We start from the raw sequence: 23,456 nt of genomic DNA on the forward strand, positions 1-23,456 counted from the left end.
CTGTTTACACATACACTAATTTATTTTTAATTACTTCAGTTATTATGCAAATTTGAAGAGGAGTAGTTTTGTTGAAATTGTTAAGATGAAGATTTGTGTATATGTATGTAATTCTCAGCAGACATGGTAAATTTAACACAGAGACTTTTTCAGAATTAAAAGTACTAAACTGATATAGCACATTTAGTACTTTAGTACTTTTTGATTTTGCAAAGTTTACCACATGACATTTTTCTGTCGTGTGTCCCTAGTCTATAGTCTAGTCTATAGTCTATAGTCTAGTCTATAGTCTAGTCTATAGTCTAGTCTATAGTCTAGTCTATAGTCTAGTCTATAGTCTAGTCTATAGTCTAGTCTATAGTCTAGTCTATAGTCTAGTCTATAGTCTAGTCTATAGTCTAGTCTATAGTCTAGTCTATAGTCTAGTCTATAGTCTAGTCTATAGTCTAGTTTATAGTCTAGTCTATAGTCTAGTCTATAGTCTAGTCTATAGTTTAGCTTATAGTATAGTCTATAGTCTAGTCTAGTCTAGTCTATAGTTTAGCTTATAGTATAGTCTATAGTCTAGTCTATAGTTTAGCTTATAGTATAGTCTATAATTTAGCTTATAGGATATTCCATAGTCTAGCCTATAGTCTAGTTTAGCTTATAGTAAAGTATATGGTTTAGCTTATAGTACAGTCTATAGTTTAGCTTATAGTCTAGATTATAGTGTAGTCTATAGTTTATCTAATGAATAAATTTAATTTAAATGAATAAATAAATGAATTGTAATTTAAAAAGGTATTTCTGTTATGATATACCTAATTACCGACGCATACTGTTTTATCTACATTTAATGTTAAGTATTTGTTAAACTTACCAACACTGTTTTGTGGGACTTAATTATTAAAGTGTTACCAGATCACTTTTGTGTAGTTTTGAGAGTATGATTGAAAAAAAGTTTACCATTTAAATTTTAACCAAAAATATTGTAATCAAACAAAATCATTACGAATTGTTAAAATTTTAGCATCCTTTATCCTATTGACAAAGGACTTTTGTTTTTTCGCAAATGAAAGTGATCACAAATGTGTTCTCTTTGTTTTAATTCGATTGTTTTCGTTAATCTCTTATAGTTTTCGAGAAAATTCGACAGATTTCACTTGTTTCTTATAGTTTCCCAGATATATTAACTTATATGTTTTAAAATGGACCGCTTTCTATTGATTTTTGTTTAGAAATATATATTTTAAGTTAATTTATGTTTTCACTAAAAAAAGTAGAATTTTGATGAATATATAGGTATAAAAATGATAATTTATTAGGTTATATAGCGGACAAAAGAGTTTTGTGCAGTTTGTCTTTTAGACTTTTGGCAATTTATTAAATTTATACAAAATAGTCAACAAACTGTTTTTATAACCAAAATAGTAATCTTCAACTTTTCAAATATTTTTCACAAATAGAGGGAAAATAGCGACGGGAATATTCACAGTACGGCTTTTTTCTATTTTTTAAATGATTGGAAAAACAAGCAAGTCGCATTTGATCAGGAATGTATATTTATTAGGGTTTTATAAATCGACTTTCGAATAATTGAACAATCGAATTTTTGTCGAAAAAAGTCAAAAAGTCGAATTCGACTGTTTTGTTCCAAAAAAGTCGATAATTCGACTATCGTCTGTGAAAAAAGTCGAAAAATCGACATTGTTATTAAAAGTCGAAAAGTCGGAAAAAGTCCAAAAAAGTCAAAAAAGTCGAAAACTCGAAAATTGTAGAAACAAGTCAAAAATAGTCGAAAATTTTAAAAGAGTGGAAGAAAAATCAAAAACTCTAAAATAGTCGAAAAAATTGAAAAGTCGGAAAAAGTCGAAAAAATCAAAAAGTCGGAAAATGACGGAAAAAATCGAAAAGTTGAAAAGCCGACTATTTAAAAAATACTTACAGTCGATAAGTCTAAAAGTCGACTTTTAATTAAATGAAAAATGTCGAAAAATCGACTTTTCATAAAATGCAAAATGTCGAAAAGTCGACTTTTCGTTTCGACTATAGAACCCTAATTTTTATGTATACATATACAAAAAAGTGAAATAGCTGTTTCCATCTTACTTTGTTATTGTTTTAAACCAATCGTTTAAATACATAATATGTAAATCATATGACGTTTATCCTCCTTTTTTGTAATACGAATGGAATTTCATTTTATTTTTTCATTAGACATTACGAACGTAAAGCGTGATCACACATTTACAAGTGTTAATTAAACAATATCATTTAAATTTTAACGGTTTATTTTAAAATTAACATATGGTAACCTTATTATAAACTTTCAAGTTTGTTTATTTTAGTACTTTTTCTTCTACTTACGTTATAACGTAAGCACAAACAAAACATATTACGAATGATTGAGATAGTGGCAACTTGATAATAATAATAAGCCGTACAAAAACAACAATATATTTTGTTTTTATAAAGTAACAAGCTCTGTCAAAATGTCTTTGTTGTTTTGCTGTTGACTGGCGTTTTGAGTATATTATATGAAAGTTTTAGTGTACAACAATTATTACAAAGTGGACACTGTAACACCCTCTTTAATAGGCCCTGATAACGAAATAAAAAAAACGAATGAAATTCATTTGTAATTTTTCAGCGAACAGAAGTGGATTTATCTTCAAGCAGAAAAGTTGTAAAAAGCGGTTTAAAAATCTCAAAATAAGCAGCATAAAAAAATTAGCAAGTGAAGTGCAACATATAGAAAAAAAATATTGTAAAAAGTTTCTAGAACATTTGAAAGCAGACAGTTCTTTTGCAGAAAAGAAAGTATTAAAAAACTACTCGTTGTTTTTTTAAAACGAAGACTCAAAAGAAAACTTTGTTTAAAATTAAAAAAAAGTGCATTCAATTTCTTGATAAAAGAAAAATTTATCTATTGAAAAAAATTCAAAAATTTTTTGTGCTTTTAAAATAATTTTCTTTTTATGTAAATTTTTAATATAAAAAAGGAATTAGAAAAGACTTATACAAAAGAAACTAAAACGCAATTTTTTGCATTTATCTTACGTTTCCTGTTCTTTTTTTTATCCAAAAAAAAAAAGTAACAAATAATAAAAAAAAAACAACAGCAAAATTATCCTACTCTTGAAAAAGAGTGCATTACAAAAAAAGTACACAGAAAACCTCAATACAAAAACAATTCTATAGTTTTTTTTAACACAATCGTTTAAAAACACATACACAACCAATCACTCATCATAGAGGAGGCAGAAAGATTAACGAATGCACTTTTTCTTTAAAGAAAAAGTAACAAAGTGCATTCAATAATTTTAGAGAAAAAAATATAAAGAAAATTGTGTAAAAATCTCTTCCTAACCGAAGTTGTCATTTATTTTGACAACTGGTGTTTAATAATTTGTAAAATTATTTGTATATCAATCGATAAATAAGCAGCACGTAAAAAAGGTAAGTTTTTTAAATATTTATTTACAAAAGTTTATTTGTGGCTAAAATTAGATTTTTTTAGAATTCTATGGAAATTTTCCTAAGGATTTCTGTTTTGTCATGTCAGCTGTTCAGGATGGTAGCTTTTTATGTTATCAAAGTTGCCAGATTTTATTTTTAAGTTAAGGATTTTTTGTTTCTAGAAAAAGTATTTCCAAAATCAGGAATTTCCTCTTTAAATAATCAAAGACATGCCTTTTGCTGGTGGTTATTAGGCATGAGCAATTAATATTTTAAAATTACTATAACAAGGAACTTTTTTTGAAACTAAATTTGTTTTTACATAAAATCTGTAGTATACGCTTGCCAAATCTTACAATGTTGACAGAAAAATATATAAAAAATGTTTAACATTAATATGAAATTATAATTTTTGTTTTAAAACGTTGTGTTGAAAAAGCATATCTGACAATGTTGCAAGACAAAAATTTTAAGTTGCCACAGTTTTTAGATGTTTTCTAAACATTTGTCTAACAACATTGTAAGATCTTACAGTCGTGTGTACATAGCTTTATCTATTAGTGTAGGTTATCAATACTCCTAAAGAATTGAATCAATTATAATCCTGGACAATTTAAATCTTATTTTAAATAACTAATGCTATGTATACACGGTTGTTAGATCTTACAACGATGGCAATAAAATATGCAGAAAATATCTAATAACACTGCCAACTTACAAAATTTTGTTTTGCAATATTGTCTATAATGCTGTTTCTGACAATGTTGTAAGGGAAACATTGTAAGTTCAGACAATTGTTAGATATTTGCTAAACATTTTACTGACAACGTTGTAAGATCTGACAACTGTATATCACGGGTTTAATAACCCATTTAAAAAATATCGAGTCTTATTATCAACCTGCCGATCACCTTTAATATTTTATCTCTTCAGAGTTCAACGACAACGTCCAAGGATTGTCAACTCAGTAACACCAACTTTACACGTGTCGTTGCTACAACAACAACAACATATTTATCTTATTATAATTTGAAAAAGAAACATTTTGAAATAAGTAAAAATTAATTTGGTAAAGTTGTCGTTCGAACCACTTTATAATTCACATAATAATTACATTATTGATTTATGGTTTAACGAATGATATATGAAAAATAAAAGGTACTCAATGGAAAAAAGACCTATTCGTTAAATCCCGAATTCGTTGAACTAAATATTCGTTAAACCGGGAAATCACTGTATATTTTTATTATATATAAAAGAGCAATCACAGTATTAGGATTTTTCCATTGGACAAATTAGATTAAAGGACAAATAACAAATATGTATGTATTCAAAATATACATATGTCACAGTGACAGGTGGTTGGTTGCCTAGTTAATTTTCAATAAATATTAAATTACTTATAAGTGACAGCTACATGTATATGTAGTTTTGTTTATACTAAACGTAAAACTCTAAATTAACATGAAAATCAATCAAAATAAGATAAAAATCTCTTTTTTGCAGCTTATTAATATAAAGAGAGAGAAAATACTTTTTACACTTATAATTTTTAGACGATATTTCATAGATAAACAAAGATATCATTTATTCAAATAATATAGTTTATTTAAATGTAAAGTTTATTAAAGAAAATTACATATTGTATGTAATTACAATAATTTAATTAAACCTCGTTTTATTACAAACAAAAAGCACTTACACCTCCCGAATTTAGTAACTTGCTTGGAAGTTTTATTTTTTTAAAATTGTGTTGTATGAAATTACTCAAATAGTTATTTATTATTATTAAATAAAAGACATTTAAGTTCTTTTACCTGCAAAGAGTTTTTTTCCAGTTGATTTAACTTTATAAAGTTTTTTACAAAGCGGAAATTGTCGTCTGGTTGGTATGCTATATAGATAGATTTATATGTACATTTCCCAACAGTTGCAATTGAAATTATTATCATCGTCAACATTTATGCTGATTTAAAACGTTTCATATATACATATGCAATATGTATTTGCAATTTTATTTGCGATAAAAATGTGTATCATCGGTTGTGTGCAATCAGATCTATAAAGTGTCAAACATTTTTAATTATGTATATGATTTTTTTTGGTAATATATTTGTATAAATTTTTAGGAATTATTAAGAAATGTTAATAGATATTAAACCATCTATAACGACATGGTTCCTACGACAATTGGATCTTCGCTCCGGAACGACCCGAGTCATACTCGGCCAAAGATTGTCAACCCAGCGACAGCTGTATCAACCGAAAGTTTTTTCCCCAGGATAGAACTATCGGCCACAGTCGAGTTGTTACAACAACAACAACATGCTTAATGTATACACGTTTGTTAGTTCTTATAACGTTGGCAGTAAAATGTGCAAAAAATGTCTGATAATAGGGTAGAAGCGGGATCATTCGCCATAGGGGCACATCTGTCAATGGGAATAACTTGAAAACCGAGTAATCGATTTTATCGCATTATTAAATTTTGTTTTCGTTTATCGATTATCTATCATCCCTGAAAATTTGAAACATTAACTTTACATATGGTAGGAGGCAGACATGATTAATTGTTCTTCAAAGGGCTGTGAAAATATTTTACTGTGTGAACTTTTTGTGCTAACTTTTTTAGTTTTTTGTGATAGAAAAAATATATTGGTCAGTATTAGAATGTCAATAATAGTGAACAATAAAACATAATAAAATTTTCTATAATATAATTTGAAGCCCGAAAAAAATTGAAACTAAACCACAGAACTGCCCGTGGGGCACATGCGCCAAATATATGTAATGCTTGTGATGTAGAACAAAATTTGGTTAAGATATAGAAAAAAAATAGTAATAATTTGTTTTAATTTTTTTTGTTAAGTTTTGTGAAATAAACAATAAATATCTGATTTATTATACTTTGTTCAATGAATTAAAGTATAAAACAGCAAAATAAGTTTTTATTTTTCTAATTTTTTTCTTTTATTTTACTAATGACAAATCTGCCCCATCCCCTTGGCTCATTTACCCCATGGATGGGGCGGTATCGCCGTTTTTGGTCTGTGCGGAAAAGTTAAAAAAATATGTACATGAGGATGACTTAAGAAAAATTGAAAGGAATAAAACTAAAGCCAACATATCAAAGTATCCGAACCAAGAAAAAAATTAAGAATATGTATTGTGGTTTTAATTTGAGGCCGCCTCAAAAAAAAGTGGCGTATGGTCCCTTTTCTACCCTACTGTCAACTTATAAAATTTGTCTTGCAATATTATTGGTAATGCTTTTTCTGACTACGTTGCAAAAGAAAAATTGTAAGTTCAGACGATTATTAGATACGTTCTGAACATTCTACTGACAACGTTGTAAGATCTGTGTGTCACGACTTTAAGATTTTAAGAATAATAATTGAGGCCTTTATTTAAAGTTGTGACCTCTATTATGTGAGTAAACATAAAAATTTTCGTTGTACTATTGAAAAGTTTTTGAATTGAAATTTCAAAACGAATTTCGAAATTTCAAAACGAATTATGAATGTTAATTGAAATTGGTGTATATCCCAACAATACAAGTTTATGATAAGAAATCTTTGTATCAGGATGAATTGTTAGTTTAGAATTAACATAATTTTCGATAATTTACCCATTAGTAAGACATACATTGCATACATCTTATCTCACTACAAAAACTATATAAAACTTATTATGACAAGGGGAAGGGAATGAGTGGAAATTGTTAATAGGTACATATTTTTTTTTAAAAACTTCAATACACATCTAGACATTGAATGTGTTTAGGATAAATAGGTACATGTAAATTGATAAAGGGTTGTAGTTTTGCAGTAAACTTTATTATTATTAGTAATATTTATTGGTTTACAACAAAACTTCTTAATAGGCTGACTTCTTAATAGTCTGTCTGCGAACTAAAACTTTACATACCTATATGGACATATGTTTGTTGATGTTTTTCTTTTTTTTTACTTTTCAATATAAGTATTTTTTTTATTTAATAATATATGGATTTGTGAATGTATTTGTAACCGGTTTAATTTTGTTTTTGTCTACATACATATGTGTTGTTTTGTTTGTTCCCTTTTTTTCTTTATATACCTACATACATATTGTATGTTTTTTCCAGTATTCTTTTAGCTTTTTATTCTTTAATGTTTATTTTGCCCGGTTTAACCTTGAAATAATTAAGCACATAAAATAAAAATATGCGTTGTAAGTTTCTTTATTTTTGTTTTCTTATTTTTTCAAAAACACGATTTTCTTAAGTTTTAATTGCAAAATAAAGTTATTTTTTTAAAGCACATTTATTGCAATACATTAAATATAATAAATTAAGAGGTTCCTATTCTAAAATAAGATAATTAAATAATTTTTGCAAATATTAAATGAAAAATACTAAAAATATTGAAAATTATGTGTTTGTTCATGTAGTATTTGAAAAATAATAAAAAAATTTATACAAGTTTATGTTTGTAGGAAAGCATTTTTTTATTTATTCATTGTGTACATATTTTTGTTTAAGAAAAATTGCGTCGCAATACTAAAATTTATACATACACAAAAAAATTGTTTTTATTTTTTTTTATAATATTCGGGGAGGCCAAAAAAGCAAAACAATAACAAACGCCACTCTTAAACGTAACAGCAGCAGCAACGACCATGTCAACATCAGAATCACAAAATATAAAACCAGACCAGACATACAGACCTACAAATTACACAGTATTCGCACACGTATACCCCTGATCACACATCATCAATAAATAAAAAAGAAACTTTACAAAAGCTGTACATAATAAGAGAATAGTATTTTCGTGAATAAAACGATTATATGATAGCCCTAAACGGTAATAAATGGGAAATATTGGACTATAGACCTGCAGATTGATAGGTAGATAGATAGATAGATATTTAGATAAATAGATAGATAGATAGATAGATAGATAGATAGATAGATAAATAGATATTTAGATAGATAGATAGATAGATGGATAGATAGATAGATAGATAGATAGATAGATAGATAGATAGATAGATAGATAGATAGATAGATAGATAGATAGATAGATAGATAGATAGATAGATAGATAGATAGATAGATAGATAGATAGATAGATAGATAGATAGATAGATAGATAGATAGATAGATAGATAGATAGATATTATAGATAGATAGATAGATAGATAGATAGATAGATAGATAGATAGATAGATAGATAGATAGATAGATAGATAGATAGATAGATAGATAGATAGATAGATAGATAGATAGATAGATAGATAGATAGATAGATAGATAGATAGATAGATAGATAGATAGATAGATAGATAGATAATAGATAGATAGATAGATAGATAGATAGATAGATAGATAGATAGATAGATAGATAGATAGATAGATAGATAGATAGATAGATAGATAGATAGATAGATAGATAGATAGATAGATAGATAGATAGATAGATAGATAGATAGATAGATAGATAGATAGATAGATAGATAGATAGATAGATAGATATTTAGATAGATAATAGATAGATAGATAGATAGATAGATAGATAGATAGAGATAGATAGATAGATAGATAGATAGATAGATAGATAGATAGATAGATAGATAGATAGATAGATAGATAGATAGATAGATAGATAGATAGATAGATAGATATATAGATAGATAGATAGATATAGATAGATAGATAGATAGATAGATAGATAGATAGATAGATAGATAGATATAGATAGATAGATAGATAGATAGATAGATAGATAGATAGATAGATATAGATAGATAGATAGATAGATAGATAGATAGATAGATAGATAGATAGATAGATAGATAGATAGATAGATAGATAGATAGATAGATAGATAGATAGATAGATAGATAGATAGATAGATAGATAGATAGTAGATAGATAGATAGATAGATAGATAGATAGATAGATAGATAGATAGATAGATAGATAGATAGATAGATAGATAGATAGATAGATAGATAGATAGATAGATAGATAGATAGATAGATAGATAGATAGATAGATAGATAGATAGATAGATAGATAGATAGATAGATAGATAGATAGATAGATAGATAGATAGATAGATAGATAGATAGATAGATAGATAGATAGATAGATAGATAGAAGATATATAGATAGATAGATAGATAGATAGATAGATAGATAGATAGATAGATAGATAGATAGATAGATAGATAGATAGATAGATAGATAGATAGATAGATATATAGATAGATAGATAGATAGATAGATAGATAGATAGATAAATAGATAGATAAATAAATATATAGATAAATAAATATATAGATAGATAGATAGATAGATAGATAGATAGATAGATAGATAGATAGATAGATAGATAGATAGATAGATAGATATATAGTTGTTTGCTCTAATATAGTAACTACTATCCTCTGAAGTTGTGTAGGGTATAAAAATATAAAAAAAATAACTTTCTTATCCATTCTTTCATGCAAACATACACTTTATACAGAGAATAACAAAACAAAAACAAACTAAAGAAGCTTCACCCAAAATTATACTTGTTTTGGTAAATAAGAGCAAAGTAAATAAAAAAAAAGCAAATATTCCCTTTATATACAGAAATGTAAATAATACAAACAACTTATATATAGGTATATATAAAATTGTATTTGTGTGCGTCCAACGGTCTTCAAAATTATCACGTACACACATTATGTACCGAGAAAGTACCAAAAAATAAAAACAACAACTAAATATTGAAAAACTGAAAAAGACACATAATAAACAAAAAATTACTATCGTATGATTTTCTTTTTCTTGTTATAAATATTGCGGTTTAATTTGTGTGTGCAAGAAATTTCTAGATTTAAATTGTAATTTTTTTTTACAAATTACAAAATAATTTTTAATTTAGAAGCAATATTCAAAGAACCAATAAGAAATTTTAAATCAATTTACAATTATATTTATTTTTTTTTGTTGCCTACCTTAAGCTAACTTTTAACAATTCACATTTAAAGCATACTGTGGGCTGCGTAACAAATTACCTTACCACTCCTTGGCAAGAGCATTAAAAAATAAAAGTTATGAAAAATATAAGTATATCGAATCGTTTTCAAAGGGAACGCAATATGTACAATCATAGCGCATGACCTTGAATTCTTTCAAAAGGGAGTTTCCTTTTAATGTTTTTGTTATTGTTTGTTCAACATGCATTTTTTAATAAAGTCTTATTTATTTTCGTTTTTTTTTAATTCATACATACAAAATACATAACATTTCATTGTATTTATGTACGAATAAATATATAACAAAATACCGCCACGGCTTTTATATTGCGTTTGTATTTTTCTGTGTGATGAATGGTTGTTATTGTGGATTACATACAAGCAGCATTAAAAAAAATATTGCGCAGCCAAAAAATAAATTCTGTTTCAGTCAAAACAAAACGTATTTTTTATAAAAAAAAGAAATTATTTAATAGTTTTGTTTACTATATTTTAGTGTTTTACCTATTAAAATAAATATAATATAGTTTTTAAACATAGATATATAGATAGATAGATAGATAAATAGATAGATAGATAGGTAGAAAAATAGATAGGTAGAACGATAGATAGATAGATAGATAGATAGATAGATAGATAGATAGATAGATAGATAGATAGATAGATAGATAGAAAGATAGATAGATAGATAGATAGATAGATAGATAGATAGATTGATAGATAGATAGATAGATAGATAGATAGATAGATAGATAGATAGATAGATAGATAGATAGATAGATAGATAAATAGATAGATAAATAGATAGATAAATAGATAGATAGATAGATAGATAGATAGATAGATAGATAGATAGATAGATAGATAGATAGATAGATAGATAGATAGATAGATAGATAGATAGATAGATAGATAGATAGATAGATAGATAGATAGATAGATAGATAGATAGATAGATAGAAAGATAGATAGATAGATAGATAGATAGATAGAGATAGATAGATAGATAGATAGATAGATAGATAGATAGATAGATAGATAGATAGATAGATAGATAGATAGATAGATAGATAGATAGATAGATAGATAGATAGATAGATAGATAGATAGATAGATAGATAAATAGATAGATAAATAGATAGATAGATAGATAGATAGATAGATAGATAGATAGATAGATAGATAGATAGATAGATAGATAGATAAATAGATAGATAAATAGATGGATAAATAGATAGATAGATAAATAGATAGATAGATAGATAGATAGATAGATAGATAGATAGATAGATAGATAGATAGATAGATCGTTGTAAATCAACATTTCATTCTTCGCGTTCTCTTCTTCATTGAGAAATAAGAAATCTACAACTTTTATAACATTTATCACAGTTTTCTTTGTACAGACTATTTGCAAAATTTACATATTCAGAATATTCTCAAAACATTTAAATTTACAAACAGAAAAAACTCTTGCTATGTATGCCTTGAAATATTTGTTTACAAAAAATAGAATTTAATTATTGACATGGCTCACGAGTTATTCCATAAAACTGAATGTTAAGTACAACATACATACAAATACTTTTGAAACTATTCTATACATCTATACAAGTAAGGCTATCAACTTATTAGACATTTTATAGTCACTATAGAAAACAGTCAGAGACTGTTTGAAATTAAAAAAAAAAAGTGTTAAAGACCGTTCTGAAGGTTTCAGTCGTACTTGCACTCAAGTACTCGTCGTATAATATTTTACAACACTTTGCAATTCTATTAGATAAAATAAAACTGAAAATAAAGCATAAAATATAAAATAAAAATAAAATGGCAACTGGTACAATGCATTTAGTATTGTGTATCGTTGTTGTTGACTTCGATTGTCGTTAATATATTTTTGTATCGTATTGTTTTTCAAGATATTTGAGTTGAATTACCTTTTTTTCTTGTCTTGTCTTGGGCATTATATTGTTGGTGGCATTTTACTCTATTGAAAGTGCAATGAAATTTATTTAGTTCTTGCAAAAGTTGTTTGTTTACACAAAACATATTGTTGTTTATTTAAAATGTACTAAATATTTTATTTTTTCTAAAGATAGACAATGTTGTTTTGTCAATACATTGTTTAGAAAAGTAAATAAATTGCAAAAAAAAAACATGGCCAATTTATTTATTTAAATGGTTATAGTTAAAGAAATTCAATATAATGAAATCCTTAGGATGTTTTAAATGATCAAAAACTTTATATATTCGAACAGCTGAAATTGTCTTAAAAATGTTCGTTCTATAACATTTCCTCTCAAACTCAAAACTTTATACATAACTAGCATACCCTGGGTGCTTCGCTACCCTAACTATGTTCAATATCGTAAAAATATCAAAAATTACCATCGGAAAAACGAAAAAGTACAAAGATCTCTCTCAATAAATTCTCATTTAATAAGGACCGTGTGTTCCATTTAACCATTATAAAGAATCCATTTGAAGAATAAAAAAGTACCAAATAGTTCCTACTTACAGAATATTATTCAGTCAAAACCATGTATGTTAAAATTTATGTTCCTAGGTTGAATATTTTAAAAAATTAAAAAAGGACAATTTATGAGATAAAAAGTACTAAAAAGTTGTCTCTTAAAGGATCTTATGTCTCTTAAAGGATCTTATTCGTGTATGTTTAATAATCATGTATTTTGAGTTCATTATTAAAGAACATACATAGAGTATCATTTGAAGGAAGAAAAAGTACCAAAAATGTAATAAATTTTACCTAAGTGGAAAATACTAATAAAAATAGTACAATGTTTCCCCTTTTCGCTTAGAAGTATACTTTTTCGAGAATTAAGTTTACAAAATGTTTCGTATTTAAATCTACATATATACCACAGATAAAACTCAAACGATTCAAATCTGCATTCATTTATTTCAGAAAAATTGTGCTTTAAAAAAGGTACCAAACAATTTACTCGAATTTAGTACTCGAATTCCAAAATAATATACCAAAAGCTTATTTTCTGTGAGTAAATAAACTACTTTTTGAAATTTTATAAAAGTTGGCTCAATGAGTTTGAATAAAATTAAATTTCCCGTTTTTCCCCTTTTTTGTACTTTTTTACCCAGTGAAATAGCAACAATTTTATTACAATAAATATTACAGAGTTAGTCCGTAATTTAATATGAATAATTCAATAAACCGAAAAAGTTTTCTTAATGTGCTAAAAAAAAGTACCATAAACACAGTTTTCTCCCTTTTACACCCAAAAAGGACTGAATTTTAAAAAAAGTACGAAACAGGTGTCTCATAATTTTGAGAGATGTATCCAAAATTTTTAGAAAAATTTGATTATGTTAATTAGTTTAAAAGTTATAAAGGGCTGAAAAAGGTACCAAAATCACCTTTGTTACACATTTTTACCCCTTAAAAGTACGAATTTCAAAAAAGTACCAGACACCCATCTGCTCATTTTAAGAGTAGATATCACTAATATTATGTAAGATATTTAAGAAAACCTGTTTTAACCGTTTTTCCCCTTTTTACCCGTAAATGTGCAAATTTCCAAAAATCCCTCCTAAGTGGATCTACATAACCAACCAACACATCTACTGTCAAAATTTCATGATTCTAGGTTCAGCCGTTTGAGCTGTGCGATGATGAATCAGTCAGCAGTCAGTAACGCTACTCTTTTATATATATATAGATAATTAACCTAATTTCCTATAATTGTTTTTCTAATTTTCTATTGCAGTTTTAAAACTGGATTTCTAAAAGCTCCTGTACTGAAAAAAAAGGTTAGACGAAGACATAGTAAACTGATTTCTTAAGAAAATCTTGCTTTACTTGCTCTGCTCTACCTTTTGTATATAATTTGACAAAAAAAAGCACAAAACTCATTAAGAAAACAAAAAAAAAAAGCATTTAGCACCTGCTTAATATCTAGTACAACTTGTCTCCATAAGTTAATATCCTAAAGCAACAAAAACACAAACACAAAAACTAAAAAAAAGAACAGTAACTAACAGTTCAAAAACAAAATGGAGGTTGAAACTGCACGTCAAAACGGTTATGCCGGCAGTAGTGATGGTTCACGCGAAAGCTCCGTTGAACGTGAGCTTAATGGTGACATTAAGGCTGTGGAGCTTAATGGCAGCTCGGGTTCGCCCAGGAGCCAAAATGGTTTAATGAAGAAACCACATAGCGTAGCAGATGGCCATGATGGACGTATTAAGCGTAAAGCTAAACGTCTTATACAACGACAAAATAGTCGTGGTGAAACCAATGGCGCCGCCGGGTTGACTGCTGCTGCTATGAATGGTAATGCCAAAGATTACATTGTACCCCATCGTCGTTGGAAGAATAGTCGTCGTTCACGTACCGCTTATGGTCGTGGCTTACCGAAAAAGGGTGGTGCTGGCGGTAAAGGTGTCTGGGGTCTACCCGGCTCAGAGGCCTTGGAGGAATTGTATGAAGATGAAAATGATCCCAACTATGATAGTGAGACTAATGATCAGAATATTGTTTTAACTGAAGTCATTCCGGAACTAACACCCGAAGAATTTTTCAAATTGGCTGAGCCTATTATTTTGGAATACTACGAGCATGGTGATACCCATGAGGTGGCTGTTAATTTAGATGAGATCCTAACAGGATTCTTGCGTCCTTACGTTACCAGTGTTATAGTGGAAATTGCTTTGGATCATAAAGATTCTCAGCGTGAAATGACTTCGGTATTGATATCCGATCTCTATGGACGTGTTATAACGGGACGGGATATTGAAAAGGGTTTTGAAATTTTATTGGAAAATTTACCCGATTTAACTTTGGATACTCCAGAAGCTCCAACTATATTGGGTAAGAATATTAGGCATTTCATGTGTACATTTATTTTATTTTAGGTTAAATGTTAACAAATATTTTATTTATTTTGCTTTAAATACATTTGTTTCCATATTTTCTCCTTCCTTCCATCTCAGGCAACTTTTTAGCCCGTGCCGTCGCTGACGATTGTATTCCACCGAAATTTATCACCAAACCTTCCGATCATGGTGAATTAAATGAACATGCCATGACAGCTATACGTCGTGCCGACACCCTATTGCACATGAAACAGGGTTGGGCCCATTTGGATAATGTCTGGGGCATGGGCGGTCCATTGCGTCCCGTCAAAACTATAACTAAACAAATGACTTTGCTCTTAAAGGAGTATTTGTCATCACGTGATATACAAGAGGCTCATCGTTGCCTACGCGCCCTTGAAGTTCCTCATTTCCATCATGAGTTGGTGTATGAGTCGGTCGTTATGACTCTCGAATCATTGTCTCAAACTACCGAAGAGGCAATGTGTGAATTGTTGGCATCATTGGATAAAGCTTGTTTGGTACTTCCAGCTGGTATGGAACAGGTAAGTTGTTAAAAAGAAGATTTTACTTTTAGTTAATTTATATAAATTGTTTTTAATCATATTAAATAAAATTATAATAAATTAAATTTGTTTTTGTTTTGTCCTTGTTCTTTCTTTAAAAGGGTTTCATGCGAGTTTTTGATGATATGGCTGACATTGTTTTGGATGTGCCACTTGCTTATATTATATTAGATCGTTTTGTGGAACGTTGCAATCGTGCTGGTTTTATAACTGATAAGATTTTAAGTAACATGCCCTCTCGGTAAGTGTTTTATATTTTATTATTTAACAAGTTTTTTTGCATAATTTCCTAAAAATTGTTATTCTTTGAACAATATTAAAAAATTGTGGCAATTTGTATCAATTTCTTTATTAATTAGTTAACAATTTATTATCAATCTGTTAAAATCCTTAAAAAAAGTGTGAATTACGTTTAATTCCATTTAAAAATTAATTATAAAGAAGTTTCTCAATACTAAATTAGTTTGAGGTCTTTAATATTTATTTTCTTATAAAAAGTTTTTAATTTTATAATTCCTTCAATTATAAGCTTATTTGCTTTAATCTTTTGTTGTATTACTGCAAATAACACTCCTCCTTTAAAACATAAAATTAATCTCATTTAATAAATGATTAAATACAGGGGATTTGTTTGAAGGTACTACATCAGCGAATACAATTTTATAAAAAAATATATGGCAAAACAGTTGAAAAATTCTCAATATATTTTATAATAAAAGTTTCATTGTTTACTTAATATTTTGCAATTATATTTAATCTTTTTTTATTAGATTGTATAAACAAATTTCTTAATAAGGTGTAACTTTATAAGTAGGGATTTTGAAATTCATAATAAATGCAAAAATGTTCGTTCTTATCAGTTTGTTTGGCGATACAAAACAAACACTTTTAACCCTTTTAAAGGTTGCCCAACACCAGCATTCTGGCACAATATTTTGATCGTGCTGTCATGTTTAAAATATATATGACACCAGCATGCTTGTACAACATTCATTTAAGCATGAAACTGACCGTAGGCATATAATAATTATCCCCAAAATAAATTTCTCTTTGATTTCATAGACAAACTTTGATTATTGCTCAAAAATTTTTATTTGTATGAGTAAATTTACCTATACACAGTACAAGCATGCTGGCACAATCATAAAAATATCAAATTAATTTTGGATGTCACACAATTAGATGGCACAATTGCACCACAACCCCATACATGTTCAATCGACTTGCACAATTACTTGATCGTACAATCATGCTGGTTTTATGTAAGAGCATTAAAATAATATAATAAAACACGTCCTCTAAAGATCAACTAAATTTGTTTTAATTCTCAATTACTAGTATAGGTTCTATTTTAAAACATTTTATGAAATTCGTTATTGAAATTAGCTGATTTTATAAAAGATCTTAATTAAACTTGTGCTGCAATGGTCCATATTTATTCAACACGATTGTATGAAAGTTCGAAATCTTTAGGAACCTTAAATGAACATTAATGTTACTTTCCAGGAAAAATTTCAGAACTTGTTCTAAAAACAACTAGTTCTAGAACGAGTGCAAGTAGAACCACTTCAGATTCTTAAACAACAAACTTGGAACTAATGATGACGCCATTAATTAATTCTGGAACCTGTTCTTCGGAACATTGTTATGGTTCTTAAATACTTCTAAATACTCTTTTAGAGTTTGATATACGTCTGAAACTATTAATTTAAGGGAAAAAATCTGCGTTTTTAGTTTTTCATTTCGTGATCCTGTGTCCTTTTAAAATGAAGTTTTAAAAAGTACATTTTTCAAAATAAGACAAAATATTTCCCAACTCTTCTTGTTGGATTGACGTTAAATTTGACATTGTTTGAATAGCAAAAGTGTTTTAAAATATTTTTTGCAAAAAAAATTTGAAGGCCCTTTGAAAGGACACAGGATCACGAAATAAAAAACTAAAAACGCAGATTTTTTCCCTTAAATTTATAGCATCAGACATATATCATCCGGTTCATGTCTAACGATTTTTTTTCTCTTTTTGTCGGACGGTGTTATACATTGATACTACACTAGTTCAATGGAAAGCGTACTAGTTCTGAAAAACTTCTTGGAATCGGTTAAAAAAAATTTTAGAACTAGTTCCGAAGTTGACAAATTCGAACAAAAATCATTAATTAAAGAACTAGTTCCTGAACCATTCCAAAGAATGAGTGCCGACTACATAAGGCTTCCTCATAACCAGTTCCAAAGGTGACCATTTCGAACAAATATCTTGGTCTCAAGGCCAAAGTAGAACGAGTACCAGGCTATAATCATGCGTTGTAGAACTACTTGTGGAACTAATACAATTTTTGCTGTGTGTTTTTCTATTAATTCGACTATTTTATTTGAAATTAAAGATCACTTGTTCGTGATATTGATTCGAAGGATCATATGGAATTTTATTTTAATAATTTTAAAGTTTTCGAAAACCATCTCATTTTTATATTACATTACTCATACGCCCCTAAAGGCTAATTTCGAAGGACCATTTCTTAGAAAATCACTTGTTTGTTATATGAGCAAAACCAACAAATAAAAATAAACTGCTCTTAGAGCAATTAAATTTAGCAGGATTATTTTCGCAAGCATAATTGTCTCTAAACAAACTAGTTTCATATAAAGTTTTGAAGGACCATTTCTTCAATACTTTACATTACTAATACGTCCCCTAAAGGTTTAAATAATAATAAAAATATAACATCTGTTTTTATTCTCAACTATTATAGTATATTTAATTTTTCTTATCACCTTGGGGTGGTGTTTTTTTTTAATTTAATATTATTATCACTAAATGAAAGGCATTAAACTGCAAACTAGACGGGATTTTATTTATATATGTATAAAAACAATGTTGTAAATTACTTATTTGTAAATATAATAAAACTATGACCCATTTTTTGTTTACTCAAGTACTTGTCTTATATATGCAAAAAAATATATATATAAAAGTAAATAAATATAATCTTGTTATATACTAATTTTATGGATGAGCGAGTAAACAAATCAAATGTCGAAAGAAATTTAACAGATAATTGATCGAAAGTACTTTATGATATAAAACATGTATAAATGAAATAAAAAAAAACACTTGCAATTTCATTTAACTCAAATAACATTGAAAACAAATGTGTTTGGGAAATTACAGTAAAATTGATAAATAAATTAGAGGGATATAGTAAAGTTTCAAATCTATATATGTATGTACATATATAAAAGAATCAAGTTTTAGTATCGGCTTCACAAGAGCACACAAGCATCACATATTTCGAGAAAATACGGATAGAACATTTGACAATCGTATGGCGCTCTTCATTTTTTTAAATTATCAAAAAAACAATCAAATCGCGTCAGTGATGTATTTTTTTGTAAAAACATACAAAAAAGTAAAACAGCTGTTTCCATCTTACTTTGTTATTGTTTTATACCAATCTTGTGAACACCAAAAATATTAATCATACGACTTTTATCCTCTTTTTGTTATACGAATAGAATTTCATTTTACGTTTTCATTAGACTTTACGTATGTAAAGTGTGATCGTGTAAAGTGCGCTTTTAAACGTCTAGACCTATTGATGTTTTCGCAGAATCTTCCTTTATATCTCGTAGGCGTGGCCAGGGGGGTTACTCCGTATTTCGATTCGAAAGAAAAAGTTTTCGAAATACAATGTATTTAACATACAAATTTGAAATGTTTTTCTTTCGAAACGAGTTACAAAGTAACCCCAAAGATGTCATAATTTCAGATACTTAAATAGCTAAAGTCGAAGTGCCGGTAGGTGGTGTGAAACCTCCCATATAAAGGAGATGTTAAAACAGTAGATCTGAGAAAATAATCCTAACGAAACGACTTCATTATCATTATAATAGTTAAAGACAAAATGGACGGACTAAAAGTAGAGGGCTCACTCACTCATGAATTAAATACAAAAATTCGTATATCTAGGAAACCATCAGAGCTGGAATTCTCAAATTTTGTACTAGCAACATAAACAATTTTGGAGATAAAATAAATCATTTTGGAGATAATAACCAGACTATCAAAAGGAGGCGTGGCACCTCCCATATGAATTAAATACAAATATTTTTATATCTGTGAACCTATTGAAGCTATATTTTCCAAATTTATATGAAGAACCATGACATTCAAGTTTACATTTGAATGTTAAATTGACGGACTAGTAACAGGGATGTGATGTACCTCCCATGTAAATTAAATACATAGATTTACTTATAACATCCTCCATATAAAGAAAATATTAAATCTGCATATCTTAGAATCGGAACCACATTAGTGTCTAGGAAACTATTACAGTTAGAATCTTTGCACGAATAACATTAACATTCATGCAAACGTTTTGGTTAATAAATTGGCAAACTGACAATGGGGGCGTAATACCTCCAGCCCTGCAAATATCAGGACTGAATTTATAGCCAGTCCAACCTTGCATGAACTTGCGGCTTTATCTAATATAGACGTAAATAAGAGAGAGTCTTTCATTCGTGCCTCTGGCTGTTTTAATACCATATCAATCACAGACATGTCCCATAGATTATGGTTTTTCTCTTCAAATGAATAAAATACAAGAATTGCATACTAATTTGAAAAATTTTAGCTAAAAGAGCGGATGGCTCTGAAATTCCCATATGAGTAAAATAGAAAAATTCGTATATCTAAGAAATTGTTAGAGTTAGGGCCAATCCGAAGGTCAAGGATTAGGGATTAAATTAAAAATAATCCTCTAGCCCAATGGAGGTGGTTTGAACTTGAGCAAGAAATGCAAAAGTGTAAACAGCTGATGCAAAAAAATTAATACAATTTTTACTAAAAGAAACACTGAATTGATTGCTTTATCGATTAGAATAAATTATATGGACTTTACAATATATTATTTTCTTTTAAATTTAAGTTTTCATTTATTTTCATATTACATTTACAATTGCCTTCTTCTTCTTCATAAAATATGCGTGTTTTGATAACGAACAGTGACGTTTTCTGTTGTTTCGTATGGCAACACTACGAAGTTTAATCTTGTACTCAAAAACATTAAATGGGATTAACATCAGAATCAATTGATTTTTAGATTAACTAATTTGATTATTAATTGGAATTTGATTCCAATTAATAATCAAAAACTCGTCCTTAATATCTTCAAATTTTGCATGAAAAACTTTAACAATTTGAGGGAAAAAGATCGAAATTTCATTAGGGGATTGAAAAACTTTGACATTCATATAAACTTTCAAAGGAAAATAGGCGGATTTTTAATAAAGACAATGTGTTGATACGTACCATAATTTTTTGTTTATTAACTATGTTTAAAATTTAAACATAATAAATACTACCAGTTGTTTATTTTAAACTAATATATTTTTTAATAATTGTATTAAAATATTAAAAATTCAGCCTATCACGTAAAACACACCCAATTTGGTTTTATCTTGTTATTTTTTTTATAAATACATAATACATGCTTTATTGTTAAAGTTTATAAACAATAACATCTGATTAAAAAAAAAACCGGCAAAAATAGCATTTAAAAACATAAACAAATAATAAACAATAAATAAAAAATATAAGATAAAGTAAGAAAAAAAAGTATATATATAAACAAAAAATTGCGTCGTAGAAAATAAAATGATTATAAAAATAAATAACACCATCAAACATTAAGAAAACGAGTCAGTCTAGTCATACACACGAATACCAAAATTAACCCACAAATGTGCAAAATAATAATTTACGAATTTTTTTTAAAAAGTGTTAATAAATGAAAATCTAAAGAAATATGTTTTTTTTTAATAAAATTACAATAACTTTTCTAAAAAGTAAATTTCTTTTTAGATTTTTATTCAAAACTCTTAAGGGGGGTTAAATACATAAAATTAATAGATAATTATAAATAAATCAACAAACACGTTAGAGAAGAAAAAATACTATATACCGGCAAATTTTGTTTCCACAATTATTGCATAAGCTAAAGAATTATTTTTAATTTAGACAAATTATTATTGTGGTTGTTTTGACTATTGTTGCAGCTGATATTATTTTGTCCGACTTTTTTATATAATAATTATTATTGTTTTTTTATGAGAAATTTTTTATTATTGTTGTCTGTTTTATTTCGTGTTTTTTTTCTTCTTTTTTTCTTCTTAAGCCGGTAAATTATTTAATATTTAATTGTATATACATTTATTATTTAGAATTTGTAGTACATAATAAATTTGAACATTAGGCGTGTTTGGAAAAATAGTTTACTACACAAATTTATCGTTTAGAACAAATCAAGACTTTTTAAAAAGTTGAAGATCTTGTCTTTTCCAATTTAAAGGCACTTCACACTAGGGTTCTATTAATCGACTTTCGAATAATCAAATCGACTTTTTTTTTCGAAAAAGTCGAAAAATCGAAGTCGACTATTTTGTTCCAAAAAAGTCGTTAAGACCTGGTTTACACTGGGAAACTTTTGATTTCGTGTTTAAGAGAAGGAGATGGTTGATTTTTCTTTCTCTTTCTTTCAAACACAAAAATCAAAAATTTCCCAAAAAAGTTTTCCAGTGTGAACCAGGTCTAACTCGACTACGTCTATAAATAAAGTCGAAAAGTGGAAAATCGAAAAATGTCGAAAAGTCAAAAAAAGTCGAAAAGTGGAAAAGTCGAAAAAAGACGTAAAAAGTCGAAAAAAGTCGAAAACTCCAAAATAGTAGAAAAAAGTCAAAAATAATAGAACATTTTTAAAAAGTGGAAAAAAAGTCCAGAACTCTAAAATAGTCGGAAAACTCGAAAAAATTAAAAAAAATAGTTAAAAAAAGTCGAAAGAAATCGAAAATAGTCGAAAAAAAGTAAAAAATAGTCGAATAGTTAAAAAAAGTGGAAAAAAGTTAAAAGCTTTAAAATAGTCCGAAAACACTCAAAAAAGTAAAAAATAGTCAAAAAGTCGAAAAAAATCGAAAAAGTCGAAAAGTCGACTATTTATAAAATACTAAAAGTCGACTTTGTCGTTTAGAACAAATCAAGACTTTTTAAAAAGTTGAAGATCTTGTCTTTTCCAATTTAAGGGCACTAGGGTTCTATTAATCTTCTTTCCAATAATCGAATCGACTTTTTGTCGAAAAAAGACCTGGTTCAAACTGAAAAACTTTTGTTGAGAAACATTTGATTTTGTGTGTGAGAGAAGGAGATGGTTGATATTTCTTTCTCTATCTCTCACACAAAAATCAAAAGTTTCCCAAAAAAGTTTCCCAGTGTGAACCAGGTCTAACTCGACTACGTCTATAAATAAAGTCGAAAAGTGGAAAATCCATAAAAGGTCGAAAAGTCGAAAAAAGTCGAAATCTCGAAAATCGTAGAAAAAAGTCTAAAATAGTCGAACATTTAAAAAGGTAGAAAAAAACTCCAAAACTTTAAAATAGTCTGAAAACTCGAAAAAATTACAAAAAAGTTGTCAAAAAAAGTCGAAAGAAATCGAAAGTAGTCGAAAAAAGTAGAAAAAGTAAAAAATAGTCGAAAATTAAAAAAAAAAAGCTGAAAAGAGTTAAAAACTCTAAAGTAGTCGGAAAAAA

The 23,456-nt window shown here is 27.6% G+C and overlaps 1 protein-coding gene across 1 annotated transcript in view; it reads left to right on the forward strand.

Moving 5' to 3' along the window:
• Positions 1 to 2,984: 2,984 nt before the first annotated feature.
• Positions 2,985 to 23,456, forward strand: part of LOC111678723 (programmed cell death protein 4) — a 29,702-nt gene continuing 9,230 nt past the window's right edge. Inside the window, exons 1-4 of the mRNA XM_023440140.2 lie at positions 2,985 to 3,441; positions 14,199 to 15,301; positions 15,424 to 15,851; positions 15,974 to 16,113. Of these exons, the coding sequence (XP_023295908.2) occupies positions 14,485 to 15,301; positions 15,424 to 15,851; positions 15,974 to 16,113 (1,385 nt within the window). The 5' untranslated portion in view covers positions 2,985 to 3,441; positions 14,199 to 14,484. The remainder of the gene's footprint in view (positions 3,442 to 14,198; positions 15,302 to 15,423; positions 15,852 to 15,973; positions 16,114 to 23,456) is intronic.

This window comes from Lucilia cuprina, chromosome 3 (assembly GCF_022045245.1).
Source record: "Lucilia cuprina isolate Lc7/37 chromosome 3, ASM2204524v1, whole genome shotgun sequence".
Taxonomy (NCBI): Eukaryota; Metazoa; Arthropoda; class Insecta; order Diptera; family Calliphoridae; genus Lucilia; species Lucilia cuprina.